The following is a 21,747-nucleotide window of genomic DNA, read 5'->3' as shown; positions in this document are numbered from 1 at the left end:
CCATTGCCGGCTCGCGAACGCTTAAACCGGCCCGAAAAGGGTCCATCAGCATGCATCTGGCCCGTTATAATTACGTTTTGACAATCAAGAAGAAAACGTTGATTCTATTTGTAATGTTTTTTATAATATTAAGATTAAAAGCTTTAACAATAAACCTCTAGAATTTCTTAAACTTTGTGGCCATTAAAAAAGTTTGCCCTCCAGATTCTTAGGACCAAAAATACGACGGTCAGATCACCTACCTATAAGAAAAGATCTTGAAACAAATACAGACATTTGTATAAAGCTTGTAGTGCCAAAAGTTTTTTTATAACACTTGATAGCTGTAAGAATTTCACTTTAACAAAATTTGATCTTATTTCCGCTCTATTAATTTGTATTTTTTAAGTGACATTCAAATGCAATATAACCTCCATGGGAAATATTATAAAAATATTTTTAGGTTTTCTGACGTATATACGGTTATACGATATATAAGATAATGTTAGTCTTGAGTAATTGGTTTTTGCTACGGTATCATATTCAGGGATCTAGTTTTTTTTCGAATGGAATCTCGCTGTTCTCGTGCAGGGTGAGCCATTAAAAGCCCGAATTGAGCAGCGATCTCGTCGTCTTCTCGGCATATATCTATTATATATAAGATAGTGTTAGTCTTGAGTAACTGGTTTTTGCTTCGGTATCATATGAACTGAAGTGACCCCATGATTTTTGAAATGAAGAGATTAAATCCTAGGATCTAGTTTTTTTCGAATGGAATCTCGCTGTTCTCGTGCAGGGTGAGCCATTAAAAGCCCGAATTGAGCAGCGATCTCGTCGTCTCCTGCGAGACGCAGACCTCAGCTTGAGCCGTCGCAAGGTGGTCAATCGTTTGGAGTCCGAACGAAAGCTCACTGGTGTGAGTAGAGTTCGTAGTACCCCCCCCCCCGTAGGACCCTCGCGATTCCCGATGAAGGTGAAAGGAAGGTGGAAGGTTTCACTATACCTGACCATGATTTTGCTTTATCGCGAGGGCGTTTGCCTAGTTTCAAAAAGTTTATTCTAGATTAGTCGTGTCCACGACTTTTTAAATGCAATAGTTCGAAGTTTGATTTACAAAAATAACAGTTTTGGGATACCAAGCAGAAAAGGCTGCACGGTAAATTATTAATGAAACAGTCAGTGTCAAATTGGCATTTGTTTTGTAAAGTTCAGTAAATTAACGTTAAATAGAACGTTCCGAACGTTCAAACCTAACTGACGGAACATTTTCGAGTCGGGAATTTAAGGGCTCTGCTGTTGTCCTGCCTAGGGCAATTGTTGGTGAAGCCTTTGGGTTTTAGTGATTATGCAGAATAGTGACTCCCGTACTAACTAGTCACGCCACGAAAGGGTATGTGCATTGCATTTACCCTAGTCAAAAAAAAAGTTAGAAGTTATGTCTTATGAGTCGATATTGCGTACTTATCATATGCGTGATCGTTAACCCAGTATTATGTAAAGTGGTATTTATTATATAACTTATTAATAAAATAATAAGCACAAAGAAACAATTTATGAATGCATAAAAATTAATTACAATATGTCACAATTTTTAATCTGTTGTAAAAAAAAAACAGTTATAAAAAATTATCCTCATTTTATTCAACATGGTCACCCTATATTAATTTTATACCTACCACATTATAATACAGTTGTTTACTTTTCACAGACATTAACGTTTCTCGACGCATCTAGAACACACAGATTTAATGACCACAGGAATTAAAAAACCGCCAAAAGTGCCTTTATCGAATGTGATTGTGAATAAGTGAAGGGATTTTATGTACACACAGATAACAAGGTATGTAAGTGATTTCTCAATAAGATTTATAATGAAGGTTGAGTCTCCGAAAAATTAGAATAAAATAACTTCATACCGATCTCAATCAAAGATGGATGTCGTGTGCCACAGATAATAGACTTTTAACTTCTTTTTTTATTGAATTTAGAAAAAGATGCATTATATGGCCACTGAGATATTGAAGCCTAAACATTGCTTATTTATTGGTGGTTGTGTGGTAAATATTACCGCGTGCGTGCATAAGTTCGATATATTATGCTTGACTTAGATCTTCGGTATGAGATAGGTAGAACTGGAATCTTAAGGTATTGAATTTATCATCCTTTTAGTTAAAATGTTACTATTTTTTTACATTAAGCGTCTACATTTTGATAAACTAAACCAGAATATAGTTGACATTTATTTCTTGCATTAATTTGAATATTATTGAATATAATATGAATTTAAATTATTGACTTTTTTATGTGATATAAATATTTTTAGCCACAAGACAGTGGCTAAAAATCACTGTGGTAATGGATGATATTTGAATTGAAAATAATATGTAACATAGCGTTATTTGTCGTTGTATGAATTTACAACACAGTCGCAGTTCAATAATTGTAAACTTCAAACGCGCCGTGATTTTCCAATATGTGTTTTTCCTTAATACAATTCTCAAAGCCAATAAAACCGTCATTTATTAATAGTGTATAACAATTTATTGTACACAAGTTAACAATACAGACATATGTGCTAAGTATAAGAGGCAGGCTTATTGCTAATAAGTAATTAGATTCAGATATATGTCAATAAAAACATAACCTGTTTTTTACAACCAAGTCTTGCAACACAGTTCTTCTACCGTAAAAACTCGTGTCCATGTCATAATTGGATTATTGGTTGGCCTCTTAATTTATTCAGTCTCTACTGAAGAGACCTTCTGTATTAAGTTATTACGCAATTAGCCAACCTATCAACATCTTATTCTGATTGTATCAATATTACAAATCTTTTATATTTTAAATAAATACATTAACTTGGCCATCGCATGGAAACACAATGTATCCTTCAAGTAATACATGTTATATTAAATTAGATTTAGCCAGTAGTGAGTATTGTAGTTCTCAAATCCCAACTTGTATAAAAGGAACAGCCATGAACACATGCACACTTTCATGTCTATCATATGGATTCAGAACGTGGATTTTTAATATGCCGCTAATAAAGAAGATGGGTGTATGCCAAAGGCCTATGGAGCGTTGCATTCTTTGATTTAAACCTAAAGACAAAGTTAAAAACGGTGTGATACGAAGCCTAAAGCCTAAGTAAAGACGCCGTAAACTTACCAAAAAGTTACAGTGGAAATAAACCGGACATATTGCACGCATGTGTCATGTGTCAAGATCCTTACTTGAAATGACCCAGTGAGAGGAAAAGAGAGAGGTCGCCCACTAGAAACTTTAAGCGGGAATCATGTTTGGTGGCGGTTTTCACACGGATATGATCAAATAAAGCGTTTTGTTACAAGCTGGGTAACAACATACTTTAATGCTTTAAAATATGAGCGTATAACTAACATAGAATAAAGAGAGTAAGCTTGCGACACCAGCAAAAACTAACTCGGCTTATCTAAGGGTTCACAAATCTAAATGACAATTATATTATTGGACATTATCGGAAACAAGAATGTTAAAATACAATTTATGAGGGAGGTCAAAACTAAAGGGTTCAATATTGGCTTCGAGTATGCGATTTTTGTTTACATTTTGGATACGCTTCTAATTATTAACTAAAATATTTATACGAACTAAAGTAAGGTTAGATAACTCGAGGTAGAATTCGAAAATAGACGCTAGGAATGGACCCATTCGAAGTATTTGGAGGAGGCCTTCACTCACATTGGAGGTCGAGTATGTTCAAAATAATGACACAGACTTAATGAAACGTGTTATGTAAATGTACTCGAATAAAAGCTATTTTTATTAAGTATTGTACATTGACAAAATTTGACTTGTTATAATTCTAAAACTGGTTCAAATTTAATGAAATATGAAATATACTGTGTGAAACAAACTCTGCTTGGTAATTGAAAATTCGGAACTAAACTTAACCGAATCTAAACTGCGTCAAGAATAAGATGGTACGGCCGTGCCACTCTTCTGCTCGACACTTGGCGGGCGCAGAATATAAAGTTTAAAAACAAAAGAAGTTGATAGAAATATGAAAACATAACTACAGCATGACTATACATATTGGACTGACATTAGATATAACATTACGTTTCGTATAGATATATATCATTCACTATGTATAGAGATGGGCAATGCGTTGTGCAGTTACTTAGATATTTCTTGTTAAAACTTTTCTAGCGCATAAAATTGATAAGTTATATTTAAAAACAATGCTTTTAAGGCGAAAGATAATTCACAAGTACACTGACGACATACATAGATGATATGTCGACTGTCAAACCAGCTCGAGATTTAGGCCAATAGGAAAGAGGATCACAGTGTAGGTACCTATCTGCATTCTGCGTGAGTGCTGAGTCTGTAAATAATTTAACTGCATTGTATATTTATTATTTTATTTATTAATAAACATGGTCCCGTCCTTGCTGAACGATTATACAAAATATATGTTATAAGCAACGGTTCAATATTTACGAGCAGTAACACTTAATATTTACCTTTTAACTGTCAAAAATCCTTGTACTAAACTGACCAACAGTTATCTCTTATAATTATTTATATATAAGCCACTCATTAACTTAATAATAGTACATATAATATATTACTGGGGGCGAAAATAACTAGTTGAAATGAAAGTAGATAATAAGTTGCTGTGGTGATATTACACGTTAAAATCTATTGCTACTTACTTCCTACTCTTGACCTGATTGTAGAAATAAAAATGGTATGATATAAATGAAAGAAAATAAAAAACTTTATTATACATAATAAAAAATTGCAAACATATACAGTGCAACTCTATATAACTACAGTGAGTCTGTGCATGTTATGGCGTTATAGAGAGTTGTTGTTGAATGGAGAAGAAAAACGTCGAAGAGAAAGAAAATAGATAATCCATGACTCCTACTTATAATTAGTCATGGTCAACCACGGTCTCTACACGTGTAAGCAATCAAATTACTTAGAAAGTTCCTACACATGATGCCGAAAGTCGGGTTAGGACAATGAAGCGACAAAAGAACGTACACAGCTGCGCAGTTTTTCCTAATGTTAGCAACTTAAACAGAACTTTATTCCTCAATTGTTGTCGTTATAGTCGTTATAGAGTGGGTGTAATGCTGTGTAGTTGGCCGGGCCATTTTTCCAAGTTTGAGTTTTCTTATGGAATCTTGCTGCCTTAAGGGCCGTTACAGCCCGAGCTGAGCTGTAACGGCCCTTAAGGCAACGGTTACGGTTTTCCCACGAGTAGCGCAAGGGCGTCCTGTGAGACTTGGACAACGGCTTGGACCATCACAGGGTGATCATTCGCCTGAAGGGCAAGGCGGAAGCTCACTGGAATGAGCGAAGTAAAGGTCCTCGCCTTTCCGGGTGAAGACGGTTTTTTACTGAAATCTGATTTTTATATTCATTGTTATTGGCCTCTCGGGCGGCTTTTAATTTGTCATTGGCTATCGTGATTGGATCGTCCGGATCCGATAAAGCATATCGGGGCCTCCTTCGGGCCTTTTTTGTCGTAGTATATATTGTTAGCTTCTAATATTAATATAATTAAATTCTAAACATTTTTATGAATCATATTCTTAAGAATCTTGCTACAAGTGCGCATGTGCAATAGTTATTCATTTGACTCGTTCGGTTGTTTACGAGTTGTTACGAATTGACTCGAACATTTTCCCGAAGTGGGATGGTCGAGTCGGAGGAGGGAGTTGTGATTATAAAAGAGGTTGTGACATGCGCACGGGCCTTTTCTTCGTACAAGTTTGAAGTTATACAGTTCACGTAAAATCAGTGAAGTAAATTATAGTGAATTATGTCATCATTGAAGTGTTTAATTTCCTACCCTAAGAACTAAATCAACTACCGCTAACAATATGTAGATTGCGTTGCGTGGTTCGTACTCATGTAATCTTAATGCAACGTCCCGTTTTATTCATTTCATTGGTCAACAGCATCACGACCACGAGTCGACAGGCGTCATGACGCCGTAACATGTTACGTATGTCCAATCACAATTGAAGCGTATTCCTTCTTTCGTCTTCCGTCTTTCGAAAAACAAAAGTCACACTCACATAATTACATTCTAACGAATCAAATATCCTTTACTTTCTACCTCCCTGGTAGTTTCAGTTTAATATAAACAGATATTTTTAATTAAGAGTGATGACTTTGGGGTTTCCCCCCAAGTTATGGAGTCTAGAGGAATTTTTAGGGCTTGCATTTATTTAGGGGGTACTATTTAAGATTATTCTGGAACCCAACCAACAAATTAAATTCCAAGCCACCATTGGATTACCATTAACTGATATATCAATAAGCTATACTACTATAAGCTCGAGTAGTTATCTTATACTACTTGAATAAAATCAACGGCGCTACAATTGTGATCGTGATCAGCCTTCTTTGCCTGACGCACGCCGTCGACTTTTTGGGTGTAGGGCAAGCCGGTTTCCTCACGATGTTTTCCTTCACCGTTCGAGCTAATGTTAAATGCGCACATAGAAAGAAAATCCATTGGTGCACAGCCGGAACTCGAGCCTACGACCTCAGGGATGAAAGTCGCACGCTGAAGCCACTAAGCCAACACTGCTCTATATTCAATCTATTATACTACTTGAAGATATTTATTATTTATTACCTCTCAAACTGAGTGTAAAACAAAACCTTTATGAGTTTTAAATCGATATTGGAAAAGGGTATTTGAAGATAGTCCTAACTTACTAACTAACTATAGGACTAACTAAATATACATTATGTGGGATTGGAATTCACTGTGTGTAAATTATACATTCTTTGCAGATGACTCGAAGTTTATCAACGCTAGCAGTGGAACTCTTCGATGCAGGCGCAGTGAGACTTGGTGATATAGAGGCGAAGCTAGGTCGACACACTCCTATATACTTCGACTTAAGAGTCATCGTTTCTCATCCTAGAATGATGGTAAGTAATTCAGAAATCAAGTGCATAGAATGGACGGAAGAACTGGAAAAATATTAACTGTCACAATTTTTTTTTCTATTCTTGTATTAATAATTTTATAGCTCTATAATTTACCTTATTCCGAACAAAACACTATTTTAGTGGTGCCCGATGGGTCACACCACGGTACAAATTTAAATTCCTTAGTTAAAAATAAATAATTTTAATACATAAAACAAAACGAAATTATTACAACACAGATAGAGTATTATGTATTTATGTTAATTTTATAAGAATCAAAATTGTTTCACAATATTGTGCAAAGTAGTCGAAAAAAGTAATTACGCAGATGATCTCATGAATAAGTAATAATTCAGAGATTTATTACTTTTGATAGATCATTAGTCAACGAGATATAACTAATTATTTTATTACATACAGAAGTTATCGAAGTGAGATAACGGGTAGAAGCAGTCATTTCTTAAGAAATATTTTCTTTTAAATATTCACGATTTTTATAACGATTTATGGCGTACTTTTAGGGACAGGTAATCAATCGAAGTGATAAATGCGTTGCCAGCCTATGAAGATGTGGTATCTTTTGGAAAGTTTATATATCGTTTTAGTATGAATGTGTATCGCTTATTTGTTTATTTGACAAAGATTTTTTAAATTATTAATTTTCGTCGAATAAAATACTTTTTTAGAATTAGTAATAATCGTGGAATAATAATTAGAGTAAGTATGTCAGTTACCGAATACACAATCATATGATAGCGGTATGTAAAGTGACTACAGTTTTTTTTTATCGCAGCCCATGGACACCCATGGTAGGTTGCCCAAGCCATTGCCGGCCTTTGAGGGAAGAGTATCCACTATTTTTAAATTGGAGATAGTTCCTTCTCCAACACCCCTAACGGGAGTCGTTTCCACAGTTCGCTAGTTCGCAAAAGAAAATGTTTTGCCAACGGACCGTTGAAGATAGCCATGAAGGTTCTAAGAAAAACAATTGCACGTCGAGTTGATTTTTTTGAAGTTTAGCCAAATGAATAACTTATTTTTTCAGAACGCGGTATCCCAAGAACTCCTCAATTTAGCTTCAAATATTGAACACGACATCTTGTGTGGCGTGCCGTACGCTGCACTACCCTTTGCCACTGTCATGTCAGTCACAGGAAACACACCAATGATAATGAAGAGGAAGGAAACAAAACTCTATGCAACCAAAAAGATTATAGAGGGCGTTTATAATCGACACCAAAAATGCCTCGTGGTTGAAGATGTAGTGACCTCTGGCGGGAGTTTACTTGAAACAGTGTCAACGCTACGGAACGAAGGTTTGAGCGTAGATCACGCTGTGGTAGTGTTGGACCGAGAACAAGGTGGCGCCAGTGTGCTAATGGCAAATGGAGTTAATGTGCACGCACTGTTCACTATGACAGATCTTGTAACAATGTTGAGAAACGCTGATAGAATTAACGACGAAACTGTTGAAATTGTGTCCGATCATATCAAAGAGTGTCAATTTGGATTAAAAGAACCATTGCAAAGAATTAACGGAGCTGATAACGGCCCTTAAAGCATTGATTCATAATTCAAGATGATTGTGCATTACTTTTCGTACTAGGCTTTAACATGAACAGTTTGATAAAATATTATTAAAATAGGAACATATTTATTTTTTGCAAGTAAAAATAAAGCTATTTCACTCACTTGTTTGTGTTAAATTTATTGGTTAAAAAAATAAAATAAATCAGTCAGAATCAAAATCAGATTTCTGTCAATCTAATAGGCAAGTAGGTGTTCCTGTGCCTGACACACGCCGTTAACTTTTTGGCTCTAAGACAAAGCCGGTTACCTCACGAAGTTATCCTTTACCGTTCGAGCGAATGCTAAAGAAAGGAAATCTAAGGTGCACAGCCGGGGATCGAACCTACAAGCTCGAGTCGCATGCTGGAGCCACTAGGCCAACGCTGCAATTTTTTTGGTTATTGACACATTTATTGCACAGACAGTTTTTATAACATTTTATTTTATTATATTCGTCGTATGTATTAAGAATGAAGTCATCTCAACAAAGTTAAATTTTAACTAATTAGACCCGGCAATTCAAGTTGTTAACGGCCAACCTTTAGCTATAAAGTGAAGAAGAATTGTGTGGACGAATTAATTTTTCAAGTTTAGTTCCCCCCCCCCACAAACAAACAAGTTCCTCGAGTTAAATTCGCTTATAAAATGTATACCATAACTACTAAGTACCGTTTTTGGTTCCAATTCGATAGTATATTTGTTTAATAATCAGCGTAATTAATATTAAGTACGTATTTGCCATTTTTATACGAAATAGGTACTAACAAATATTTCGCATTCTCGAAATGAATGAAACAACTTTGCAGCTCTAATAATGTACGTAACATTACAGAATATTTTATGAAACAAGCAGTGACGACAAGAATTTACCAGCAGGCAGAGTAGGCTGGAGCCTAGGGTGGCTAATTTTTGGGGCGGCAAATTTGAGAACCGATTATTTTTGCTACCTTATAAAATTTAAAAGATTTCTGCATGACGCTTTCTGATGTTTTACTGATAAAAGTCGGCAACAAATTTTGCCGATGACATTTACCTCTCACTTGTCATTGTACATTCGGTGTTGCAAACTTCCATAATCTAGAGTAAAACAGCTAGTTCCCCCCAACCAGTAATCCTCTGCGCCGCCAGCCATTCAAAAGTTTAAAACTAAAAAAGCATTAATGGCCCCTTGTGGAGATCTTCGCCACGAATACTGGCGAGTTGAGGCGACAGGGGCGGGCCGTCCACACTCAGTCGCCGCGGCACATCGTGGAGAACCTAACCTAACAGGCCTGGATAATCTATAAGATGCGTCATGATAAGTCCATTTGATCAACCATAATCAAACGTCTTGCGTTTCTCGCCCGCTGTGTATTGTATAGTACATTGACTTCACTATACGACATACCGTTTGTGTACGGTTTTTTATTTAATGATTTGGAATATCCCTAGGGATAGATAGGATTAGCTAATAAGATCAAAAAGTATACAGCATATAGTATAATGGTCAATAATTTACTTTGACATATAAAAAGTTCTTAATTTAAGCGTTAGACTGGATCCAACTTGTGTAACGGGAAACGCGTGCATTAACACCTGGGTATCTTGGGTGAGCGCACTCCCTGTGACCCCAAGAGCAGATACCAACAACGGCGTTGTTATGGAGGAGGGGACCACCAGAGTCACCACCGCACTGATCGCGGCCACCAACGTCCAAGATACCAACACACAACATGTTAGCGTTTACCAAGTTGTTGATTTCTCTGTAGCGGTTGATGCAAGTTTGAAGATTCACTGTGTACATTTGTACCTCGCGGAGTTGGTTTGATGAGGGTCCGTTCCACTAAAAATACACATTTATAGATGAAACTTATACTATAAGAGAATCATACAATAAATTTATATTAAAGCAAATATAGTATTTGATCAACAAACTTTACTTTTCAGTAGAGTCAAGTAAAGAATGAACTGTTTCTAGTAAAGATTTAGTTGCATTCAACTTACGGCGGTCCGTCCCCAGCCAATAGCCCAGACAGGTGCGTTGTCAGGAAGATAGTAGTTGGAGCTGGCAATAGATCCTCTAGCCACATTGGCATTGAAGTTGAAAGCTGAGTTGGAACGGACAATTGCCACGTCATTGTCAGTGGTCCTGTGATTGTACTGAGGATGCATTATGATTGCGTTGGTGTTGTGGACTACACCACCACTGTTACTGTTAGTTGAACCAACTCGCATACGCCATTGCCGAGTAGTATCTCCGCTGTAAAAGTTATTTTAATAATATTTCTAGAACAAATCACATATAAGCAACTCTTGGACCGACCATGATGATGGGTTTATGAATGCCACATATAATAAAGATGGCCACTACTTACTAGAAGCAATGGGCAGCGGATAACACAGATCGGTTGTTTATGATGGTTCCACCACAGCTCTGGGTGTATGTACCACTGCCGGATCGCGAATACAACATCGCGACGGCATATGGGTATTTGCCAATGGTTGTCACCGAGCCACCCACGATCCTTTGGTATCGCGGTTGCACAGCTGTAAAGAAATTAAACTATTTATTTATGGCTCCGTTATTAATACAGTATATATCGTACGTCATACTTTAATTGTTGGTGTTGCTAATTTTATGTATCCTACATGATGGTAAATCACGCCTACTAATAGATGTAAGTTTGCTCTTTTTAATGACTGCAGAGTTATATTGAACTAGTTATTGGCTAGTTAGTCTCGCGTTTTGGTCTAGAATCCTTGGAGCTTTTGAATCACGGTCTAGACGCGTGAAAGCGCGTGTGTTGCCATGTAGTTTTTTTGAGGTGCCAAAATAAGAATATAACAATGTTAGGGCAACTCTATTTAAACGTTTAATCATCAATAACTTTGTTACTAGATCTATATAATGAGCACATCAATATTAATATTAGTAAATTGTTGTTAATTATCGAAGACAAAAGCAAAAGATTGAGTAACCAGCCTACTCGTGCAAGTAAGTAATCTGATTTTGAGACCGTCAAGCCAACTTCAATTGATGCCCATTTTCTTTTAAATTATAAGAATAATCCAATATTTTGTTTTTGAGTGCAGCTACTACGGGAATGTTAACTGAATACACTAAAATTTACTTCCAAAAGTTGTTAAAGCATTGTTTTGAACGTAATTTTACATATTGTACAAATAAGAATATAGAATTTTGATATGTGATTGAAATGCATTACAAATATTAATTTATCTAATTGTTAAAACTTTTTTGTTTCAATGAAAGTGTTAATTAAAATGTTGTGTATAATTAAAATTTAATAGGAATAACTAATAACTTACCAGACACTGCGACCAAGGCGAGGCTCAAAAGAATTAGAATCTTCATGTTGTGTTACCAATTGTGTTACTAAATAAAATTAGGGGCTCTTTTATATGAAAATGGGTTTAATGATATCTTAAAAGAATTAGATCGGCTGGATTAATACAGATACGAAATATACAAATACCCAGAACGATTAAACACGGTCAAGCGTGAGTCGTATAAAATAAAATTTAATATTATAAAAGATTTTATAATTGCATTTTTGTTATGCACCACCACTTGGTGGAATTTATTAATTATTTTGAAACCAATTCGACATAAACCCTTCAAGAAACAGTGAGCCCTAAAAGACCGACAGCACACGGTCACAAGTCATACTTGGGTGGCGATAAGTAATGAATCTCGATGTATCAAGTACAATACAAATTTAAAACTCCTTAGAGTTGTTCTTATGTGCATTTGAAATATGTTTGGCATTGGATTTCATCTATGGTTATCATAATTAGAGTCAACTGTTTAAAAATAAAAAAAAGGTGTGAACAAGAACAGTATTTTAATATGTAGTAGAAATTGTAATTTGGTATAAAGCTAATTACAATTGTAATAATTTTAATGTAAATTTTTCCCCTAGAGGCTGACTACAAAGTATACTTCAGTTTTTAGTTTATATTTACGAAAGGCCATGTGTTTAATATTACTTTTTAATGATTTTTTTACATAAATTTACCAACATGATAAGAATAATAACTCTTATATGTAACGTAAGCGATAGCTAGATATATGACCAACACTTACGGAAGTAATAAAATATAATGATCGAAATGTAGGGGGAGAAAAAAATAAATATTTTTACATAGGAACGCTTTAATAGGAAAAAATCGTCACGAAATCCTTCGTTCAGTCTATTAAATTTTATCTCATTGCAATAAATCGATAAACTACCAATAAATTGATAATTTAACTATATGATTAAAGTATTAGCTGCTGCTTAAAGCGACAATTATTTTATGACACTTCAGTTCAGTTTCCGTGATCATAAGGTCCACCAATTAATGAAAATGGTATGAACTTTATTTTAAAAATCTTGGAAGTAAAAATTAATTTCATACTTTGAATACTTCCAAGCTTTATGATCACGTTAAGCGTGTTAGTACCTAATTCATATCGGATCACACAATAACGGCCCTCCGTAGCGTAGCATGGGACTTTCGACCATCTCTATCGTTATTGATATACTATAATATACTGATAGATATGAGTGTTTTGGGTTAAGAGTTACTTGTGTTTTTTGTACAAACAATTGCATAATATTTTCTATCAGTTTTTCCCAATCCTTTTCTTTGCGCCGAGCTCCACCTGAGCATTTCTAAAATGGCTAGAACCTTGAATCAGGATTTCAAGGATCGTCCGTTTTTTCCAAGGCGATTACGCATACGGTTTTTAGTAAAATCCCTAGCGTACGGTTTGTCAATTAATAAATTTTAATCTCGTTGAAAAGAATCTGCTTGCTAAAGTCTACCGTATGTTGTGACTCGCTCCAGCGTTCAGTTCATCAATATATGTTGATTAATGTGTATGTTGGAAAATAGGTAACACGGCTGAATCTCCTGGCTGCTTTTCCAGAATCGTCAACTCAATTACCTTCTGCGACTACTCAATTAACTAATGCAAGGTGTAAGCAAACCGTGATCCATGTGATATTTTATATTTATGTTACCAACTATACAGTTCGTGCTCACTTAAATTGCATTGCTTGTGGACGCCACTTGTGGGCCGATGGCTAACTTCGTACTCGAACAGATATACTTGAGGTGAATGGTCGGACTTGAAGTAGTGTACATTAATACATACTTGATATCCTCTATACATAGATGCTTGCGTGCGGTGCATATAATGGTGAATTTATTGATTATTTTGTATTTAATTACAATAATTAACTGCTCTAGTATGTGATGAGAAGCATGATGTAATGTTTGCCCCCTGCAATATTGGCGATTAATAAGAGTGACGGAGTGTTTATTGTCAGTTCTTCTCGTTTTCCTACGCTCTTAATTTGAGAACTGGCAGTAAATATAAATGTAGAACTAATATTTTTTTACTAACGTTCATAAGTAGATAAGTTAATTTTATATTTAGATTAGAACCCCATCATCGTTTTTTGTGGGATGTCCTAGAAATAACTATAAGTTATTATTTTATGGATACGAAGTCGCAATTATCAATTTCTCGAACGATAAGTTTTGCTTGAAAATTATGTTTTTCATATTCAAAGTGTTGTTGACCTTATTTCTAAGTCTGAAGTGTCGTTGGTATAAAATGTAGACCAAGCAATTCTGATATATGCTTCGTCAGCTGTATATTGAGAGGTATTTTTTTCACTAAGCAAAATTTTACTCTATATTTTCTTTTACCATAAATTTAAATTGTTTTAATATTACCTATTACTTTACATTAATGGACGACAATAGTTACTCCACAGATGAGGCACTATTCCGTTGTCTTAGATTTTTTCGGTTGACTTTTATTTCACCGGTCACTAAAAAGTTATTTTAGTTTTATATAATTAACATGACAAAGGCAGTAGGTACCTTTATCATGTTATTAAAATTAGTTCTTCACGTACAAATACTAATGTATATTGGTTGCGAAACTGAAGTAAAAGCAAGGTACGTAGTATGCAAAATACTGCAATTTCATTTGCATTCAGCACACGTTATTGCTTCCTTGAATAACGGAAAGATTAATATTTAACACAGGTATTTGAATCTTAATTCTTAGGTGTGGCGTGAAAGCCCCGCCACGGCTATAAAGTGTAAACTCAAATTTGTTTTAAAAAAGTCATAATGATACAACAACTCTGTTGTGGTCCTAGAAAGCCACGACTATGACCAGCGGATGCTCCCACATGTAGGAACCATTTTAAACTCAAATATTATAAGACCCAAGTGCTAGCGAAGTAATTTCGTGGACGGTGGATAATTTATTTAATAAAAAAAATTGCTATTTTATAGAACAGGGCCTGAGAGAAAATGTATGCAACAGGCGTAGCCCTTACAGCGTGACAGCGTGATTTGCCCGTTTAAATTCGTTAGGCGCTAGTAGGTCACGTCTATCAAAGGTTTAGTTTCAAGCTCCGGGTAATAAAACATTTAGTGAAAAAAATCATAAAGAGTTGCTAGTCCAGTAGTGGTTCGGAACTAGTCCTTATACAAAACTTATGAAATTAAATTATAATACTACTATAATTTATTTTTGATTATCCCAGTTGATAATTACAATATTCAACTCCTAACTGAATCCTATGATACGTAACCAAGTTATACTGACCGAGGATGAAGTCTGTATAGAGTTAAAATCTTTAAATATCAATAAAGGCTCAGGGAGTGATGGAATACCTTCAATTTTCCTACAAAAATGCTATAGACAACTCGCAAACCTTTGACAAATATATTTAATCAATGGCATATATATTTTGTAGTTTCCCAGCACATTGTTCCGCTCCACAAAAATGGAGCCAGACTTAAACTAGAACATTTTTCGACAAATTTCGATTCCAAATTCGTTTGGCAAATAATTTGAAAAATTAGTTAATAATATGTTTAGTTCTCTTATCCTTATAAAATTACCACAGTAGCAGCATGGTTTTTACCAGAAATCGTTCAACTTTCAGCAACGTGACCTTTTTTTACCTAGAACATATTAAAGGGAATAGACAAATTGATGCTATCTATACGGACTTTCAAAAAAGCTTTCGATCGGGTCGATCATGTCATTCTACTACATGAGCTATTAGCGCTAGAAATCCGTGATCTAAACAGATGGATCAAGTCGTATGTGATAATAGAAGGCGGACGGTACTAATGTACTAATAAGAGCACATTTATAAATGTGCTATTTGGTGTACCTCAAGGGTCTATACTAGGTCCTTTGTTGCTTATCTATATGATATAAAATGTTCTTTCAAGTATTCAGAATATCTTGTTTGCAGATGACAAAAAATATTTCTAAAAATCAAGTTTAAGAATATAAATTGCATATAATGCCTACTTTGCTTTTTTTAGGAGCACACTAGAATATCCATGCACTGTTATGTCCCCAATTTCATGCCAGAAGCCAATGTATTTCTTGTAGATTGGCTTTTTTTAATGTTCTCTATTAATCAATAACAATAACAAAAAGCTTAAGTTTTAAGGATTTCGGGAAGTATGGTAGCTACCGGAATATATATTCCTGCAAGTACTTTGGTATTAAATCCTTGGAATGTAGGTCGTAAATAATACGACCTGTTTCTACACGTTATTTGCAACGGTTTAATTAAAAACTGTCCTGAAACTGTCGCTTTTACTATTTTACACCCCTTCTTCATACAGTACAAGATAAACTTCGTACACCCTCAGATATAATACAAATTACCAGCAAATAGATATATTCAATGTAATTTTAAAAAAAATCATTTATGATAGCTTTATTCCTTTTTATTAAATGTATATAATAATGATCAATGCATCTTAGAATTTACTGTAAATATAGCTTTTTATTTTAAATAGGTAGGTAATAGTTGTTAACTGTGCTGTTTGTTTGAATGTGTATTCAGTTTTTAGCTCTAGTGTATAATGTAATTGCTTGGATACTGTTTAACTGTAGAAATACTGATAGGCAAATAAATAAATTATATAGGATTACTGTCAAAAGACCCAACAGGACGGCTATTTTCTTTTTTTCCTTAGGTATTTTACCTAGTAATCAAATTACGCATTGTTATTTAAGTTGCTTTTAAATGAGATATATTATACATAAAATTTTACTTTTTTTTTCAAAATTACATGGTAATTGTAAAGTTACATGTTCAGGTCATAAATAAAACAAATGAGTAAAATGATGTAATTTATTAATCACCAGTTGGAACAATTAAAAATATTGATCAATATCGAAAAATTGTACGACAATATTAAACTTTCATTTACAAAAAGCCAACATAAACTCAATCACACTGGTTACAAAGATAAAAAATTAACTTAGAAATTAAATCAAAGTTCAGCCTTATCAAACAAAAGATCTTACTTTTGTGTCAACTTTAGAGTGAGCACCGGTCCGAGAGGGGGCGTCACCAGTAGATTATAGTTGGCTATAAACACGATGAGCGCCCTCCCATGCGCTGGGAATGTTATGCTATCAACATATTCATCAACATATACAAAACCTAAAGCATGCAACTGATTAAGAACGTTAAACAGGGTGGTGAGTTAGAATGGGGTTTGGTTTAGTTCTCCTCGATCTCCTGCTCTTGTTCCTCGTCGAACTCGGCGTCCTCGTCGGCGGTGGCTTCCTGGTACTGTTGGTACTCTGAGACCAAGTCGTTCATGTTGCTCTCAGCCTCAGTGAACTCCATCTCGTCCATACCCTCGCCAGTGTACCAATGCAAGAAAGCCTTACGTCTGAACATAGCGGTGAACTGCTCCGAGATACGCTTGAACAGCTCTTGAATGGCAGTGGAGTTTCCGATGAAAGTGGCGGCCATCTTGAGACCACGTGGTGGGATGTCACATACGGCAGTCTTAACGTTGTTGGGGATCCATTCTACGAAGTAGGACGAGTTCTTGTTTTGAATGTTAAGCATTTGCTCGTCAACCTCCTTCATGGACATGCGACCACGGAAGATGGCGGCGACTGTGAGGTAGCGGCCGTGTCGCGGGTCGCATGCGGCCATCATGTTCTTGGCATCGAACATCTGTTGGGTCAGCTCGGGTACGGTGAGGGCTCTGTATTGCTGGCTGCCGCGTGACGTGAGTGGTGCAAAGCCGGGCATGAAGAAGTGGAGACGAGGGAAGGGAACCATGTTCACAGCCAGCTTGCGGAGATCCGCATTCAGCTGACCTGGGAACCGCAAGCAAGTGGTAACACCGGACATCGTGAGCGACACGAGGTGGTTGAGGTCGCCGTACGTGGGCGTCGAGAGTTTAAGCGTGCGGAAGCAGATATCATAGAGAGCTTCGTTGTCAATACAGTAGGTCTCATCTGTGTTTTCTACAAGTTGGTGGACTGATAATGTGGCATTGTAAGGTTCTACTACTGTATCTGATACTTTAGGTGATGGTACTACTGAGTATGTGTTCATGATTCTGTCAGGATATTCTTCTCTGATTTTGGAGATAAGTAGGGTACCCATACCAGAGCCGGTACCACCACCGAGGGAGTGTGTGAGTTGGAAACCTTGGAGACAATCACAAGATTCTGCTTCTTTTCGTACTACATCTAAAACTGAATCTACGAGCTCCGCGCCCTCTGTGTAATGTCCCTTTGCCCAGTTGTTTCCTGCACCAGACTGTCCAAATACAAAATTGTCAGGTCTAAAGATTTGTCCAAAAGGTCCAGAACGGACAGAGTCCATGGTGCCAGGCTCGAGGTCGACAAGGATGGCGCGGGGCACATACTTGCCCCCAGAAGCTTCATTGTAATATACATTGATGCGTTCTAGTTGCAGGTCTGAGTCTCCGTGGTAGGCACCAGTGGGGTCGATGCCGTGTTCATCAGAGATAATCTCCCAGAACTGTAAAAGAGAAATGAAATAAGATTAATAACTTGCTAATTATTTATAGTGAAGTTTTTTTGGGTTGCAGAGCAAGCAGACTTCGTTAGCTTACAAAAGGGCGGCGACATGAGAAATGGTCACTTAAAGTCACCAAGGGGACGAATAGCTAAACAAATACAAATGCTTTGGTTGGCTTTCTTAGGAGGTTGGACAATTAAATATTTTTCGTTTTTTGTGTTTAATATTTATTAGTACTATGCGATTTGGCAAGTTTAAACTTAGTATTGTCTTTTGTTAACATAGCTTTTACAAATAAAGAAAAACACTTTTTGAACGGATTGAAGCTATGTATACATAAAGTAGTATATTAAAAACTTACAATTATTTACATAATTTTAAATTTTATAACATGACTATCTAGAAATGGTTGCTTTGAATACCAACAAGTTGATTGGTTTTGCAATAAAGGTATTGGTTACTCATAATAAATACCAACATCGGCAATTACTTCTTAGAAACTTGATTCAACCATTTAATCATGATTTAAAGATTAAAGTAATAAATGTGTCAGAATAAAGATGATATTTGATAACTGATTTTATCTTATAGTTAATTATTTATAAGCAGTTCTCACACTTTACATTTATTTTTATACTTACTACACTACCAAATATTGTTTTGTAAGTAGAATAATTTGCAATTATACTATTATTATTTACTTTGATATCAAGATTATTGTCATCAGAAACAATAGAAAATTTATATTATAATTTTTATTAATTAAATAACTGACTACATTAGAATAGTTAATTATACTAACTACTGCCTCAAATGGAAAACCTTTATGAATTGACGTACGTCGGACGCAACTCAATCGTGAGCAGATTTAATTAAAATACAGTTTAATGCAATGCATAACAGTTTCAAAAGAAATATTCATACATTGGTACTAGATCTTAAACCCAGTCTGACAACTAAAAATTAACATTTTATGTATAATTGATATACCATTACGTTATTAAATAGTGCTCAAGCTCTTGTAGCAGCAGTGAAGTCATTAATACTCTTTATTTGCGTTGTACAAAAATACATCACAATGGTAGTAATTTTTGTATTATTTTAAGTCTCAAGTAATGTTTTTACTTGCTGTTATATTAAATTCCTTTCTGCTAAATCATTTAGATTTTAACTTTTTTCCTTAAGACATGGAAGATTACGATTTACAAGACAAATTAATTAGGCACCTTTAAATATACATGATGTAATATAGTAAATTTCTTGTGCAAGCAACATTCTATTAAAACGAAACTACAATATTTTTGCGATTAGTTTAGATTGTATACAAAAATGATATTACTTGTGTCATATTTATGTCTTTGTTTATATTTGTTGTACTCTGCTATGACAGTCTTCTAAAAATACAAATTTCGTAAGACCCGGAACCTTTGGAACTTTACTGCCAGTGAAAGATGAAAAGCTTTCATAAACACCTACTTTAGAGTTATTTTAAACTATATTGGGGTGAACGAACGAGCATGCGCATACTTCCGGGACACTCTTCTTAAATCGACTTTTACCGATTTTAAGCGTTTCAAAGGAATACCCAACAATCCTTGCAGTTTTAGGACACATTAAATGGAATTAGAAACATCTATAATTTATTAACTATCAGCTAAATAATAAACCTAGGGCTCCATTAATGCGATACAATGAAATCGCTTTTTTTAATATTTTTTCTACCAAAGCATAAAAGCATTGCAAAGATGTTAAAAATTTTAATCGTCTAACTTGGGTTGTGATTGGTCGCCCTTTATCAGGACGCTAACCTTGGGTCGTAACGGCTGTCATATACATATTATTATTATTCAACGGTTTTTTAACGGCTACGACAGCTGCAGAGTGTTTAATAGGTACATTAAAGTATAAAAATGCAATTTACGCCAAAAGAACTGGCAGATGCATTTTATAGATGACCGTTAATGGATATTATGAACGTTAATTATTTGTAAAGTCGATGCCTATTTTTAAAAATCATTGCTTCGACAGGATCCAAGGGATATAAATCTTGGGTACGAAACCGACAAATTGCAATACAACACGTGGTTGCGACCTCAATTAAAATCAATAGAAACTAGGTGTGGTGTAAGTAAAAAAAGTCATGACGAGTAGTCATGCCACTAACTAAATTACTAAAACATGAAACTTACACAAAATATTAGTTTAATTCAGATATCTAATTAAACGCAATTGTGAAATAACTTTCTGCTTCCAAAATCAAAAGGTGTGATATAGAACCATGGCGTCACAAAATGCCGGCCGCATCCTCAAGACATTCCATATTCAAAATTTAGAAAGAAAGCTTACCTTAGCACCGATTTGGTTACCGCACTGACCAGCCTGAATATGCACGATTTCCCTCATATTTATGAAATTTGTGAACTATAAGTTACTTAAAACACTAAAAATCTGCTCCGCGCGCACCACGTACTTTGGTGTGTGCTTGAAGAATAATGTTGAACGTACCGTTTCGTGCGAGCCACGAAAGCAGCCTATAGAATAGTGCTGCCCGCTGCGCACTTAAATATCGATAAGATTTGTCGCAATGCGTCATCTTCCCTGTGTTACTTTCGATTTAAATAAGCTTAATATTTCTTTAAAATTCATGGATTCAACTATTTAATATATTAAATGTATGCACTAATGAATTAAGGTGTAGTATTTACCCGCGTAAACCGTATCACGATTTCATATTACATTATCACTTAATAAAATATATGATATTACAACTGTTTAAAATAATTGATTTTTCGAATATAGACTTGGTTTTAAATAGAATATATAGGTTTAATTTTACAAGGGAAATAAGCATCCAGAATACATGTGTTTATTTTAATCAGATATATATTTATAGGCGTTATCTTTAACGATTCAATACTTGACTTATAAATCCTAATTATATGTATTAGAGTAAAATATATATTTATTTTTTATATAGATTACTAAATTACTATTACATCTATGTAGATACTAATATTTAAACGAATTTTAATAATAAAAAGCTATGATTCATCCTTTAATATAATATACAGAATAAGACTTTTTATCACCAATCGAATGGCACCAATCCTGGTACACAATAAGTTTTACCCAAATGAAACATTTTTCAAGAAACAAGTGCGGTGCTTAAAATATATATTTTATTATCGATATCGATACTGAACAATCCCACGTCTAAACATTGACCGATTTCCGCCTGCGTCGCAGCAAACAGTTGTACCAACATACCAGAAAAAGATCGATTTACTTCTCTTATCTTCATTTTACCAAATACCATAGCCAATTTTTAAAACATTTTACTTTTTAATTTAACTATTATGCTAGTGGTAATCAAATACTTGTCAAAAATTTAGAGTGCTATTAATATATTGATATT

General features: G+C 35.0%; 3 protein-coding genes across 3 annotated transcripts; 1 reads left to right on the top strand and 2 right to left on the bottom strand.

Annotated features, from left to right (window-relative positions):
* Positions 1–1,697: 1,697 nt before the first annotated feature.
* LOC123707053 (uridine 5'-monophosphate synthase-like) lies at positions 1,698–8,631 on the top strand. Its single transcript, XM_045656823.1, has 3 exons — positions 1,698–1,819; positions 6,787–6,927; positions 7,973–8,631. The coding sequence occupies exons 2-3, from the start codon at positions 6,787–6,789 to the stop codon at positions 8,483–8,485; spliced, it is 654 nt and encodes a 217-aa protein (XP_045512779.1). The 5' UTR covers positions 1,698–1,819; the 3' UTR covers positions 8,486–8,631.
* Positions 8,632–9,960: 1,329 nt separating this feature from the next.
* On the bottom strand, positions 9,961–11,887 carry LOC123707052 (trypsin CFT-1-like). Its single transcript, XM_045656822.1, has 4 exons — positions 11,803–11,887; positions 10,851–11,022; positions 10,480–10,735; positions 9,961–10,318 (listed from the first exon to the last, which is right to left on the bottom strand). Exons 1-4 carry the CDS (start codon positions 11,846–11,848, stop codon positions 10,019–10,021), a joined length of 774 nt encoding a protein of 257 aa, XP_045512778.1. The 5' UTR covers positions 11,849–11,887; the 3' UTR covers positions 9,961–10,018.
* Positions 11,888–16,656: 4,769 nt separating this feature from the next.
* On the bottom strand, positions 16,657–20,839 carry LOC123707051 (tubulin beta-1 chain). Its single transcript, XM_045656821.1, has 2 exons — positions 20,679–20,839; positions 16,657–18,332 (listed from the first exon to the last, which is right to left on the bottom strand). Exons 1-2 carry the CDS (start codon positions 20,733–20,735, stop codon positions 17,046–17,048), a joined length of 1,344 nt encoding a protein of 447 aa, XP_045512777.1. The 5' UTR covers positions 20,736–20,839; the 3' UTR covers positions 16,657–17,045.
* Between the last annotated feature and the right edge of the window lie 908 nt (positions 20,840–21,747).

Source organism: Pieris brassicae, chromosome 3 (genome assembly GCF_905147105.1).
Source record: "Pieris brassicae chromosome 3, ilPieBrab1.1, whole genome shotgun sequence".
Classification (NCBI taxonomy): domain Eukaryota; kingdom Metazoa; phylum Arthropoda; class Insecta; order Lepidoptera; family Pieridae; genus Pieris; species Pieris brassicae.
This window is presented reverse-complemented; position numbering and strand designations above follow the sequence as displayed.